Here is an 11,536-nt window from a genome sequence, read left to right as displayed (position 1 = left end):
CAACCCCCAAACCAAGCACACACAAACACTTGAGGCTCCTTCTCAGTCCATAGCTTCATTGAGAGCTCCAAAGTAGCTCCAACCCAGCAAGCCTATCCCTGTGTTGCAATAAGCTCCACTCTATCCACAATTGCAGCGGCTACCACTGCCACCCTTGTTTCTTCTATCTCTGGAGTTCTTACTACCCTGTTTAAACAATGTGTCTGCAACCTTCAGACTGCCGTTTCTTGATTCCTTTCTAAGTCTCACTTGAGGCCATGGCCTCATCCCCTTGTTCCAGAGTTGCCTCCTGGGAGCAGCTGTTGGTTTCTCCATCACTGTCTTCAGGCTCTTGTTCTTCGGACTCATCACTTTCATCTGTGTCCATGGGTAGCCTTGGGGGAGAGGGTATGTTCCTTCATGGTGTCAACCCTGGTCAGTCCAAAGCAGCCTTTGTGTCCTCACCCACAAAGCCCCAAAGCTAAAGACACCTCTCTCACTCCCTGCTAAGCCAAACCCTCCCTGGTGGATGTCTACTTTATATGCTCAGTCACCATTCAGGTGTCACTTAGGACCCCCACAGGCAGAAGCTGAGGCCAGGGGTCAAGGGAAGCCAGGACCTACCGGATAGTAGCCACAGGCCTGTTGGGATTTGCAAACTCTCGCCCTGAATCCACATCAAATGGGTCTGAACCAAGGAAAGAAAGAGAAAGATGAGTTCTAAGCCCAAGGCAGATATAACACTACCCCAGTGTTTTTCAGGAGGTACAGGCCTACAGGGGTTCCCATTCATGCAAGCCTCACCAATTTCCTCCTCCTCAGGAGCCTCCTTGGCACAGGCCAAGAACTCTTGCTCTGCTTGTAGCACTTCCTCAGGTCCACTGCAGGCTGCATAGTTGTCTAGGAGCTGGTGGTTCAGCTCCAAGAAGCCTTTGCCCCACTTAAATTTCCGCAGCAAAATGACAGCAAGATCTGAAAAGCCTGATGGCACAGAAAACCTGAAGATCTTAATCCCTCTAGAGCAGTGGTGGCGAACCTATGACATGTGAGCTGCAGTGGGCTGTATCACTGAAAGCTCTAAAAGGTTCGCCGTTACGTCTTTGTAACCCCAACTGCTAGGCAGTGCTACTGTGCCTGGGGACTGAAGTGTCCTCCCCACATAACAACTTCGAGTCATGCCACTCCATGCCGGCCCTCTAATGTCTGTCTGTCTTGGTACAAGCCCCTTCTCTGCCACCCTCATTCTCTCCCCTTTAGTGAGAAACAAGAGTCCCACCAAGCCTGTCACATCTCGCATCTTACTGGCCTCCATCTAGGTTTCTCCTTGGACCTTAAATTCTATGGATTCTCAGGGCAGTCCTGTCTTGACAGATGCCACTGTTCAACTGGTAGGCAGCTGTGTCACTATGCCTCCACTCTAACTCTACAAGGTCCCGGCTCTTAAGTGGGAGTTGGGATTGAAGGCCTGTCCTGATGTCTCGGGCAACCACAGTCATACCTGCACAGTCAGACCACTAGACCAGAATGCCAGGTTGGGCTGATGGCAAGCCTGAAACTCACCCACAATATAGAAGGCAGCGGCAAAAGCTTCCACGCAGGAGAGTTTGCAGGGCCTGCCATAGTTCACGGAGTTCGCAGCCACCAGATAAGGCAGCAGTCGCAAGTGCTTCCCTCGCATCTTCCCAAAAGGCGTCTCACCCAGTCTGGCCCAAGAGCAGTCTATGACTGCGACTCCAGCCTGAGCAACCAGCTGTCTGTCAAGGACAAGACAAGGTAAATTCTGTGCCAGCAGCACTTAGGTGATGGCCTCAAGTTACATATGCTCCTGAAGACACTTCGCTAGGGATACTGGATATCATTTTCTTATCCCCAAATACCTACAAGAAGCCCTTGTGTGTAAACTTTTGAGGCAGGTGCTGGTGGTACCTGAAGAATGTTTACTCAATAAACGTTGATTGGGCTCTCCTACATCCTAGGCAAGGAGGCAAATTAGACGTGCCCCTACTCATGTAGAGAGTATACATACATAGCACTCAAGAATAAATATGTGAACCCTGAAGGGAGTGATGCCCCGGAGACAGGGTGACTCACAAAAACCAGAGAATTGAGATAAGTAGCCCCCACCCCAACCACCAAGGCCTCCCATACATACCTGTCCTCCGGGGACACATACTGGGAGCCCATGGGGCTGAGTATCAGCCCGCCGAACCTGTGGCCCAGGCGCAGGCAGCGTACCAGGCCCAGGCGGGCCAGCTTGCGACCCGTGCAGCGCCGGGGGTCGCAATGGCCCAAATCCCACATAGCCAGCGCGAAGGGCAGCGTGGCTGGGTTCGGGCCGCCCTCATCCTCAGCAGCTTCTGGCTCTACCGACGCTGCACCGGGAGAGAGAAGGGTCCCACCTCAGCGCGGGCTCCCGGGGTAACCCCTCCCCGCCCTCCTGATCGCTCACCACTCACCGCGCAACGCGGCGCCCACCTCTTCGGCGAAAGTCTCCAGAGAGCGGCCCCGGGGACGGCGAACGCGGCTGCCCTCGGCCCCTGACCCGCGCGCTGCCCGCCGGCGGCCCATAGCGGGGCGCACAGATCCCCAAGCCCCAGAACGCCCTTCCGCCACCGCCCGGGGCAGCGCGCCGGCGAGGGCGCCGCTTCTGGTTTGCGTCGCTCGGGTGACGGCATTTCCTGCTCCCGTCCTCACGTGACCGCGCGGCGGCGCGATGGCGGCGCGGCTGTCGGTGTTGCTGTTACGGCTCGGGCTTGCAGTGACCGGTTAGTGTCTCCGACTCCACCCCTAGTCCCGTCCTCCCACTCCCCCGTCCCGCCCGAGGGTCTCGGAGCTTCCTCAGCGCCTCCCTACCTGCAGGGCCCGCGCTGACAGCTGCCGCGAAGATGAAGGTGGTGGAGGAGCCCAACGCGTTCGGGTGAGCGCCTCTCGGGTTGGCGGCTCCGGGCCGGGGCCTCCGGGGAAGTCCCCTGACTTGTCGTGTCCGTAGGCTGAACAACCCGTTCCTGCCCCAGACCAATCGCCTGCAGCCCAAAAGAGACCCTTCGCCCTTGACAGGTGAGCCTGTCCGCCAGCCTGCGAGCGGGCAGCCGGCTTGGGTGCGACCAAGGCGGACCGGGTTTCCATCTTCAGCGAGACGAGGAGAGCCCCGGTCGGGAGGGAAGGGTGGTGTTTGAGGAGAGACCCCGAGTTGCTGCCTAGAAGCGCATGTGTTCGTCTGTCAGCCTGTGAATGTCTGAGTGTGAGAAAATATGCCTGAACGTTCTTGTCCTGAGCTTGGCCCCAGACTTAGGCCTTTATTCAGTCTTTGGAGTTGGGCACTGATAACTGGTGTTTTGGTGTGCATAAATGGGTAAACAGAAAACATCCTAAATGTTTTTTGTTTTGAGAGAGAGAGGGTATTTGTCGTTACTTGGTCACATCACTCTGTGCCTAGGAGCTCTTCATGGTCCTACACACAGGTCAGCGTTCTTTTTGCTTAGTATTGCGCAGGATTTCATATTCCTTTCTTAGCAAGTATTGAGGTGATTTACATTTGAGGGTATTAGAAATGTTGCCATGAAGAACATCTTTGATGACTGTTTACCCTTGCACAAGTGGGCTCCTGAGGCAGAATCCCAGACGTTGAAGCTTGAGTCATAGAATGTACTTTGTTTTATTTGTTGGTTTGGTTTTTTGAGATAGGGTCTTGGTATGTATGAGGTTAGTCCAGGCTAACCTCAAACTTATGATCCTCCTGTCTTAGGTTCCCAAGTGCTGAGAGATTTCAGGTGTATGCCCATAGGCCCGGATGAGTGTGCTCATTTTCTTATTGAATACCTCTGTGCTGGATTTGCTAAAATAAAACATTCCGGAACTCAGGTCACAAGGCAGTGCTGGATCAGACTGCTTCCACTCTCAGAGGAGGGTCTTCTGTTTGGCGTACTACTCTTTTCTCCAACACCATGGGTTGGCTTTGTTTTTTGTTTTTTGTTTTTTTTACCAAGGGTTGGTTTTGGCATTTTATGCCCCTAAGTTGTGGGTCTCTTTAGCACCATCTGGGAGTCCCTGGCTTTCACCAGAGGTAGTCCCTGTGCTCCTCTGCTCCGCTTTTCCTTCCTGAGCCCTCAGCCTTGTTCTCTCTTTAGCTTTGTTACATGTTACAATAAAAACAAATCTTAGCCTGGAATTGTGGGGCACACCAATAATCCCAGTACTAGGGAAGCTGAGACAGGAGGATCACTGTCTGTGTGAGGCCAGCCTGGGCTACATAGTGACACCCTGTCTCTCACACACACACACACACACACACATCTGCCGCCACCACCACCACTGTAATCCCACCAAAGAAAACCCCAAAAATAAATCCTAGGGCTGAGGGTATGGTTCATTGTAAAGCATTTGTCTTGCCTGTAGGAGTCCGTGGTTTGATTCCCAAGAGCAAAAGACCAGCGATCTAATTTGCCATTTAACCACCTTGAAGTGTGTGGTTCTGTGGCACAAGTTTTCACCACCCTAAGTTAAAACTCTCCTCCATTCAGCAGTTCCTGGCTTCCTTCCTCAGCTTAGCTGCCACCATCCTGACTAATCTGAGGATTTCTTTTTGTACCAGGGATTTGTTTTTTAAAACTTTTTAATGTATTTAGAACAGGGTCTTATTATGCAGCTCAGACTGGTAGTGATTCTCCTGTTTTCAGCCTCCCCAGCGCTGGGATTACGGCCTGCACCGCCATGTGGTGCCAAGGATGATCTAACCCCAATCCCTGTGCTTGCCTAAGCAGGCGCGTTAGCCCACTGAGCTATCTCACTGGCCTGAGAGGTTATTTTGGTTCACAGTTACAGTCTAAGGCCACCTGGCTCCAAAGTAGAATGGCATGGCAGGAGCCTTCACAAAGAGCTGCTCCCATCATGGTGTCCCAGGAGGAGCCAGGAAGGAAAATATAAATCTTCCTGGTTACTCACCTCTTCTGACCAGGCCCCACCTAAAGGGAGACAGTGATAGTGTCCCTAATATCCAATTGCATTTCAAAGATCTTGATTATAATTGCATGAGGCTTTGCAGGGACATCTAAGTATAAACCATGACATGGAGGAACTGCCACACTAAAACGGCACCGTTTTTAGAGCTGCTGTTTGATGCACAAAAATTTTTCATTTTGGTGCCCAGTATCCCAGCACTTGGGAGGCTGAGGTGGTAAGGAATCATCCTGAGTTCAAGGCCAGCCTGAACTACGTAATGAGATCCTGTCTCAAAAAAAAGTTTTTTCAGTCCAGTTTGTCTGATTCTGCTTTTGCTGCCTGTGCTTTAGTTATAATCCAAGAAATCATTTCCGAACTCAGGGCTCAGAAGCTTTCCCTCCATTTTCAAGATCTTTAGCTATGTGTTTGACTCATTTTGCATATGCCATGATTTAGGGTCTAGCTTTCTTAGCATTGTTGAGACTGAACTTTCCTCACTGAATGGCTTTGGCACCCTTGTCAAGTCATTTGTATATTTGAATATTCTTGTCTGGGCTTCCAATGCTGTTCCAATTTTATGTGTTTGGTACAGGATCTCACTATGCAGCTCGGACTCATAGTGACACTCCTGTCTCAGCCTCCCCAGCACTAGGATTACAGGTGTGTGCCACCATGCCCAGTTTTAGTAGCCATCATGGCATGTGGTACTGGGGATCAAGCCCGGGTCCTTGCTCTTGACAGACTGGCACTTAGACTGCTGAGCTATCTCCCTAGTCCCTGGATGCAGATTTTGTATGCTGTAACTTTATTAGTCCTAACAAGGTTTTTGTGGACTTTCTACATAGGAAACCAGGTTATTCACAAAGAGGTGACCTTACTCCTTCCTTGCTATTATTCTGGCTGCACAGCAGTGCCCAGTGTGTCCTGCTCCTGGCCTTGGGTGAAGAACCTACTGAGTGTGGCATCAGCCTATATGACCTTTACAAGGAAGTCTTTTTCATTTCTCATTTGCTGAGGTTTCTGTGTGCTTTAAATCACAAAAGGATGAATTTTGCTAAGTGCTTTTTCTGCACTAATTGAAATGATCATGTGGTTTTCCCCTTTGTTCTGTCAGTGCAGTATATTACATGTATTAATTTTTCTGTGTCAGGTTATTAGTCTTAACATGCTGAATTCAGTTTGCTAGTGGTGTGTGTGTGTGTGTGTGTGTGTGTGTGTGTGTGTACGCACATGTATGTACATTGCTAGGGCTTAAACCCAGGAAATTAGAGGCTAGCTTGGGCTACATAGTGAGTTGAAGGCCTGAACTATGTAGCAAGACCTTTTCTCAAAAAAAAAAAAAAAAAAAAAGAGGGACAGGAACAAGGGATACAGGGTGGTGGTGTTGCCCTGACTAGACTCAAACTCCTGGGCACCTCCTGAATAGCTGAGATGATGGATGCCACCATCGGGACCAGCTAGTTTGCTGGTGTTTTGTTGAGGACTTCAGCATCACTGTTAACAGGATGTTGGTCTCCTGAGTTGTCTCTTTCTGGCCTTAATATCAGAGTAGTTTTGGCCACACAGCCCCAACTGTCTGTGAGACTGATCATTGTTAGTGCTTTAAAATGTGTGGAAAAAAACTACTGGTGAAGCTGTCTGCTTAGACTCATCTTTACCTGGAGGTTTTTGGTTACACTAGCTCTTTAACCTTTGTGGTACATTCTGACATTCTGAATGCATGATTTGGCCTGGCAAGCTATGTGTTTCCTAATACCTCATCACTTTCATTTAGGTCATCAAATTGTGGTACGGAGTTGTTCATAATGTTCTCTTATTCTATTTCTGTAAAAATTGTTGTGCTATCCACCTTTTATTTCTGATTTTAATGTTTTCAGTCTTCCTTTTAGACCTGGTGAGTCTATTTTTATCTTTTAAAAAAATCAACTTTTAGGGCTGGCCAAATAGATCAGTGGATTAAAGTGCCTGCAAGCAGACGCAGGGGCCGGAGGTTCGATCCTGGGGCCTGCTGTGCCAGCCTGCCCCTGGAGCGTGCTGAGATGGCAATTGAGACTGGGCATGGTGGTGCGTGCCTGTAATGCCAGCTCTTGGGAGGCTGTAAACAGGAGGATCACTACGAGTCTGATCTAGTAGTGAGACCCTGAATGCCCTGTAGACCCTTCCCTAAAAAATACAAAAAAACCAAAAAAACCCCCAACTTTTGGTTTTACTTTTTTTGTTGTTGTTTTTACTTATCTCTGCTTTACCATTATTTTCCTGCCTTTTTCCCTTTGGGCTATTTAGTGCTTTTTTTTTTTTAAGCTATATCCCCAGCCTTCAAATTGTTGTCTTTATATTTTCTGTTATCTTTTTTTCTGGTACATGGAATCAAACTCAGAACCTTGTGTGTGCCAGGCAGGCACTGTACCACTGAGCTTTATCCTCAGCCCATGGCCTATCCTTATTATGGCTGAGTAATATTCCATTATATTAAAAGATCACATCTTTTTTTAAATTTGTTTTATTTAGAGGGGGGGGGCAGCTCAGCCCACCAGGGGGCGGGACTGGCTGGCATGTGGTGCTGGGGGATTGAACCTTGGTCCTTGTGCTTTGCTAAGCTTGTTCTAAGTAGGTGCTTTAGACCACTGAGCCATCTCACCAGCCAAGACCACATCTTTTTTAACCATGTTTTTTCTTGAACAGTTTATTATATTTTATTTTGTCTGATGTTAGTACAGCCATTTCTGTTCTGTTTGCATGGCTTGTCTTTGCCTTTTTGAAGTGAAATGATTCTACTAGTACTGAGCATCTAGGGGAGTCTTTTATTCTTTATACTGTGTTGCAAATGCAAAGTTTAATGTATTTAAGAACTTAGAGAAAACAACAAGATGTCTTACAGTGGTGTTTTATTTTGAGACAGGTCTCAGTATGATAGTTCAGGCTGGCCTTGAACTTATGATCGTTCTGCCTCAGCCTCCCAAATATTGATGATTATAGGTATTTGCTACTGTTGGGTTTTGTAGTGGCTTCCCCACCCCTCCTCTTCCCAGACAGTCTGGCTCACTGTGTCACCCTCTGGGCCTTCAGAGGGGTGAGTACAGAACACAGGACTGGTCCTTCCAGCTTAAAGGTACAGTGGTACTTTTGTTCACCAGCTTGGTGGCTAATGCGGACTCAGGTGATCTGTACCTCAGCGTCCTGTAGCTCAGGACCTTATGTTTGCCAGGCAGACGCTTATGCCACTGAGCTTTCTCCCCAGCCCTGAAGTGGTATATTTTGATTACCTTTCATACACGTCATCATCATTTTCTCTGTTGCTACTGTGGGGATTGCATACAAAATTTTGAATCATAAAAAGACATTTACACCAACTTCAATTACATACAAAAACTACTCATACAGTTTGTTCTGTAATTGGTCACAAATTCCATCTTTACATTGTGTGACTGACAGATTTCTAATTAGTTTTTCTGCATTAAGTTTAATCACAGATTTTTAAGCCTGAGATGACAATCTGGGTTTTCTTGTTGGCCATTGTCTGTCTGAAATGGAGAGCTTGGTTCTGCTTGTCTTTTCCTATCCAGGCTCCACCTGGCATTTCTGCTAAGTCAGTTCTGCCCATACCAAGATAATCCAATTTGTCAGGTTTTATTACCTAGGAATGTCCTTGACTTTTTTGGGGGGGGAGGGGAGGGACTTGGTAGGTATTGAGCCTAGGACCTTGAACATTTGTTTTGGAGCTCTGATGTCTTGTAGTTGCTCTTAAGAGATTCACTTGAGCTCCAAAGATAAACAGGCTGAAAGTGAAGGGATGGAAAAGACATGCCAAACAAGTGGGGTGACTACAAATATCAAAATGTCAAAGGGGGCCTGGCCCTAGCTCAGGCCTTTAAGTGGCTGCTTCCACAAAGCTGTCAGCCTCAGGTTGCTGGAGTTCGAACCTCACACCTCTCCCGCTGGCGAAAAGTGCCCTGAAGGCATTCGAGGAACAAAAAAAAAAAAAAAAGTCAAAGTAGACTTAAGTCACACAACAAGATTTGTGAGAATCAGCTTACCACTATGTAACACTTACATGTACACAAGTATCAGAGCTCCAAAATATATAAGCATGCTCTTGTCCACTAAGCTACACAGCCCCTCATTCCTGAAAAACATTTTCCTGAATATAGAATTTTCCAATGGGTTTTTTGTTTCTTGTTTTCCTCCTTTGAACAAACTTTTTGTTTCTTTGCATCCTCGTAGCTTTGTTGAAACTTAAGTCTTTGGGAAAAAAATTAAAAAATAACTCTGGTAGTCTTGGCATGCTGGCTTCAAGCTCCAAGACTGGCAGGAGCCCTTCTGAGCCTATTCCTGCCTGTGGTGGTGATGGTCTTAATGTTCTAGCCTTACTCCTGGCTGGGATTCTCCTGGGCCTCATCATCTGTGGTGTGCTCCTGCCAAGAGCTTAGGCATAGCCCTGTGCTTGAGGTAGCCCCAGACAGACTCCCCAGACAGACTGTAGCAACAGAGGCCCTGTGGGCCTTCAGAGGGGTGAGTACAGAACACAGGACTGGTCCTTCCAGCTTAAAGGTACAGTGGTACTTTTGTTCACCAACTTAATTTGTTCTATGACTTTGGAAAAGATGCCCACAGTTGTGTTTGTGTGGGAAAGATGGTCATGGTTATGGTTGTCACCTGATGCAGTGTTCCCAAACAAAAACAAAATTTTACCAAATGCTTCTGCTTGCGAAACAAATTGTTAGCAAACAAAAACATTCATGAACCAACCTGCTGTAGCTTTTTGGTTGATTGGAAATCTGGCCAGTGTCCCAGAGTTTCTCCGAAAGGTTAGTTCAGCTAGTGTTCGGTGGTTCCTCCCAGAGAAATGAGTTTGGCTCTGCCTGGTCAGGCTTTCCTTCCCTCATCCCCTGCCTCCTCTATAACCAGCCCCCTGCTTATGGGACATGGGGACTTCTGCCTGGTCTAGCCCACCAGTGTGCAGGAGACTAACCTCAGCATTTTGCCGTCTTTTTCCAGGGCCAGCACATCTCTTCAGACTCTCTGGGAAGTGCTTCAGCCTGGTGGAATCCACGTGAGTATGAGCAGGGTGGGCAGCAGGTTGGGTCTGGGGCCCACCTGATAGTCCTGTGCCCCCAGGTACAAGTATGAGTTCTGCCCATTCCACAATGTGACCCAGCACGAGCAGACCTTTCGCTGGAATGCCTACAGTGGGGTCCTTGGGTAAGTGTGGGCAGGCCCATGGGTGGTGGGGTGGCCCATCCCCCAGTCCAGCTTTACATGTTGGTGCCTCCCCAGCATCTGGCACGAATGGGAGATCACTAACAACACCTTCACAGGCATGTGGATGAGGGATGGCGATTCGTGCCGTGACCGAAGTCGGCAGAGCAAGGTGTGGCCTGGGGCTAAGGGTAGGGAGCAAGGTGCGGCCTGGGGCTAAGGGCAGGGGGCCACGGCAGGCCTAGGCATTACCTTCCCACTTACTGAGCTGCTCACCCCAGGTGGAGCTTACCTGTGGGAAGAACAACCGACTGGCCCAAGTGTCTGAGCCCAGCACCTGTGTCTATGCACTGACGTTCGAGACTCCTCTTGTCTGCCATCCCCACTCTTTGTTAGGTAGGAGTGGGAGATGGGGGCTGTGCTGGGGCCAAGAACTCTGCTAAGCCTGGATCTCTGGATTCTTAGTATATCCAACCCTGCCGGAGGCCTTGCAGTGGAGGTGGGACGAGGTGGAGCAGGACCTAGCTGATGAGCTCATCACTCCCCAGGTGAGTGCTGGGAGGGCTGCACACCCAGCCTCTGCCCTCCCCATCACCCCCCTGGTGGCTTTCTCTTGGCTTCCTCCACCCTCAGGGCTATGAGAAGTTGCTGAGGGAGGTTTTTGAGGATGCTGGCTATTTAAAGGCCCCAAGAGAGAGTGAACCCACACAGCAGGAAGGAGCAACTAGGGGCCTAGGGGTTGAGACTCTGGAAAACTGCAACAAGGTAAGTGCAGGGGCTTCTTGGTCAGGAGCTCTGCAATCTCCATTGGCCTGACCTGTCAGCAGCAATTTCTCTAGGTGCGTTCAGAGCTGTCAGAGGAGATAAAGAGGCTTACCAATCTGCTGAGCCTGCATGGCATCCCCCATGAGAGGCCCACAGGTGGGTTGGCCAGGCTGGGGTGGGACCTGCCACCCCAGAGACCACAACTTGACCTACTACTGCCTGGTATCTCAGCAGAAACCTCCCATGCCGAGCACTTAGGCCAACAGTCCCCCACAGAGATGACTGCAGAGCAGCTACAAGGGGACCCAGGACTTCGTGGGAATATCTTATGATAGGAAGTGCACACAAGGGTGAAGAACATCTGTCCAGACTTGGGCTGAGAACAGTACTCCTGCTGGATCTGCTGGGCCACGTGGGGACATGGAGGGACACTCTGGCCTTTGTTGTACTCAAGAGACACAGACAAAGATTCAAAGTTTTAATTAATTCCCATACTGATAAAAATAATTCCATGAATTCTGTAAACCATTGCATAAATGCTATAGTGTAAAAAAAATTAAACAAGTGTTAACAATTTTAAACAATTCACTACAAGTAAATGATTATGCATTATAAATATGACCTTCTGGGTTAAGAAAATTCCATTCACGTAACATTC

General features: G+C 48.9%; 2 protein-coding genes across 4 annotated transcripts; one reads left to right on the top strand and one right to left on the bottom strand.

The window, feature by feature from the left end:
* Positions 1-35: 35 nt before the first annotated feature.
* On the bottom strand, positions 36-2,685 carry Tsr3 (TSR3, acp transferase ribosome maturation factor). Of its 2 annotated transcripts, none has more exons than XM_023711732.1 (6): positions 2,429-2,685; positions 2,132-2,351; positions 1,540-1,733; positions 784-960; positions 604-667; positions 36-374 (listed from the first exon to the last, which is right to left on the bottom strand). In XM_023711732.1, exons 1-6 carry the CDS (start codon positions 2,652-2,654, stop codon positions 239-241), a joined length of 1,017 nt encoding a protein of 338 aa, XP_023567500.1. In that variant the 5' UTR covers positions 2,655-2,685; the 3' UTR covers positions 36-238. The 2 variants fall into 2 exon arrangements, with proteins under 2 accessions (XP_023567500.1, XP_004628176.1); XM_004628119.2 differs by having other exon boundaries at positions 2,436-2,634.
* Gnptg (N-acetylglucosamine-1-phosphate transferase gamma subunit) lies at positions 2,653-11,499 on the top strand. 2 transcript variants are annotated; one of them, XM_004627909.2, is made up of 11 exons: positions 2,653-2,744; positions 2,839-2,896; positions 2,969-3,036; positions 9,913-9,967; positions 10,033-10,116; positions 10,192-10,285; positions 10,395-10,509; positions 10,579-10,661; positions 10,747-10,878; positions 10,953-11,034; positions 11,113-11,499. In XM_004627909.2, the coding sequence occupies exons 1-11, from the start codon at positions 2,693-2,695 to the stop codon at positions 11,208-11,210; spliced, it is 921 nt and encodes a 306-aa protein (XP_004627966.1). In that variant the 5' UTR covers positions 2,653-2,692; the 3' UTR covers positions 11,211-11,499. The 2 variants fall into 2 exon arrangements, with proteins under 2 accessions (XP_004627966.1, XP_023567501.1); XM_023711733.1 differs by having other exon boundaries at positions 11,110-11,499.
* Positions 11,500-11,536: the final 37 nt, after the last annotated feature.

Source organism: Octodon degus, unplaced genomic scaffold (assembly GCF_000260255.1).
Source record: "Octodon degus isolate 3935 unplaced genomic scaffold, OctDeg1.0 scaffold00021, whole genome shotgun sequence".
NCBI lineage: Eukaryota > Metazoa > Chordata > Mammalia > Rodentia > Octodontidae > Octodon > Octodon degus.
This window is presented reverse-complemented; position numbering and strand designations above follow the sequence as displayed.

Coding starts and splice junctions, on each gene's coding strand:
- Tsr3 (XM_023711732.1), bottom strand. CDS start 2,654: ATGCCGTCACCCGAGCGACGCAAACCAGAAGCGGCGCCCTCGCCGGCG. Junction 1,734..2,131: donor TATGTGTCCCCGGAGGACAG/GTATGTATGGGA, acceptor TGTCCTTGACAG/ACAGCTGGTTGCTCAGGCTG. Junction 668..783: donor TCCTGAGGAGGAGGAAATTG/GTGAGGCTTGCA, acceptor TCCTTGGTTCAG/ACCCATTTGATGTGGATTCA.
- Gnptg (XM_023711733.1), top strand. CDS start 2,693: ATGGCGGCGCGGCTGTCGGTGTTGCTGTTACGGCTCGGGCTTGCAGTG. Junction 10,286..10,394: donor ACCGAAGTCGGCAGAGCAAG/GTGTGGCCTGGG, acceptor TGCTCACCCCAG/GTGGAGCTTACCTGTGGGAA. Junction 11,035..11,109: donor CCCCCATGAGAGGCCCACAG/GTGGGTTGGCCA, acceptor CTGGTATCTCAG/CAGAAACCTCCCATGCCGAG.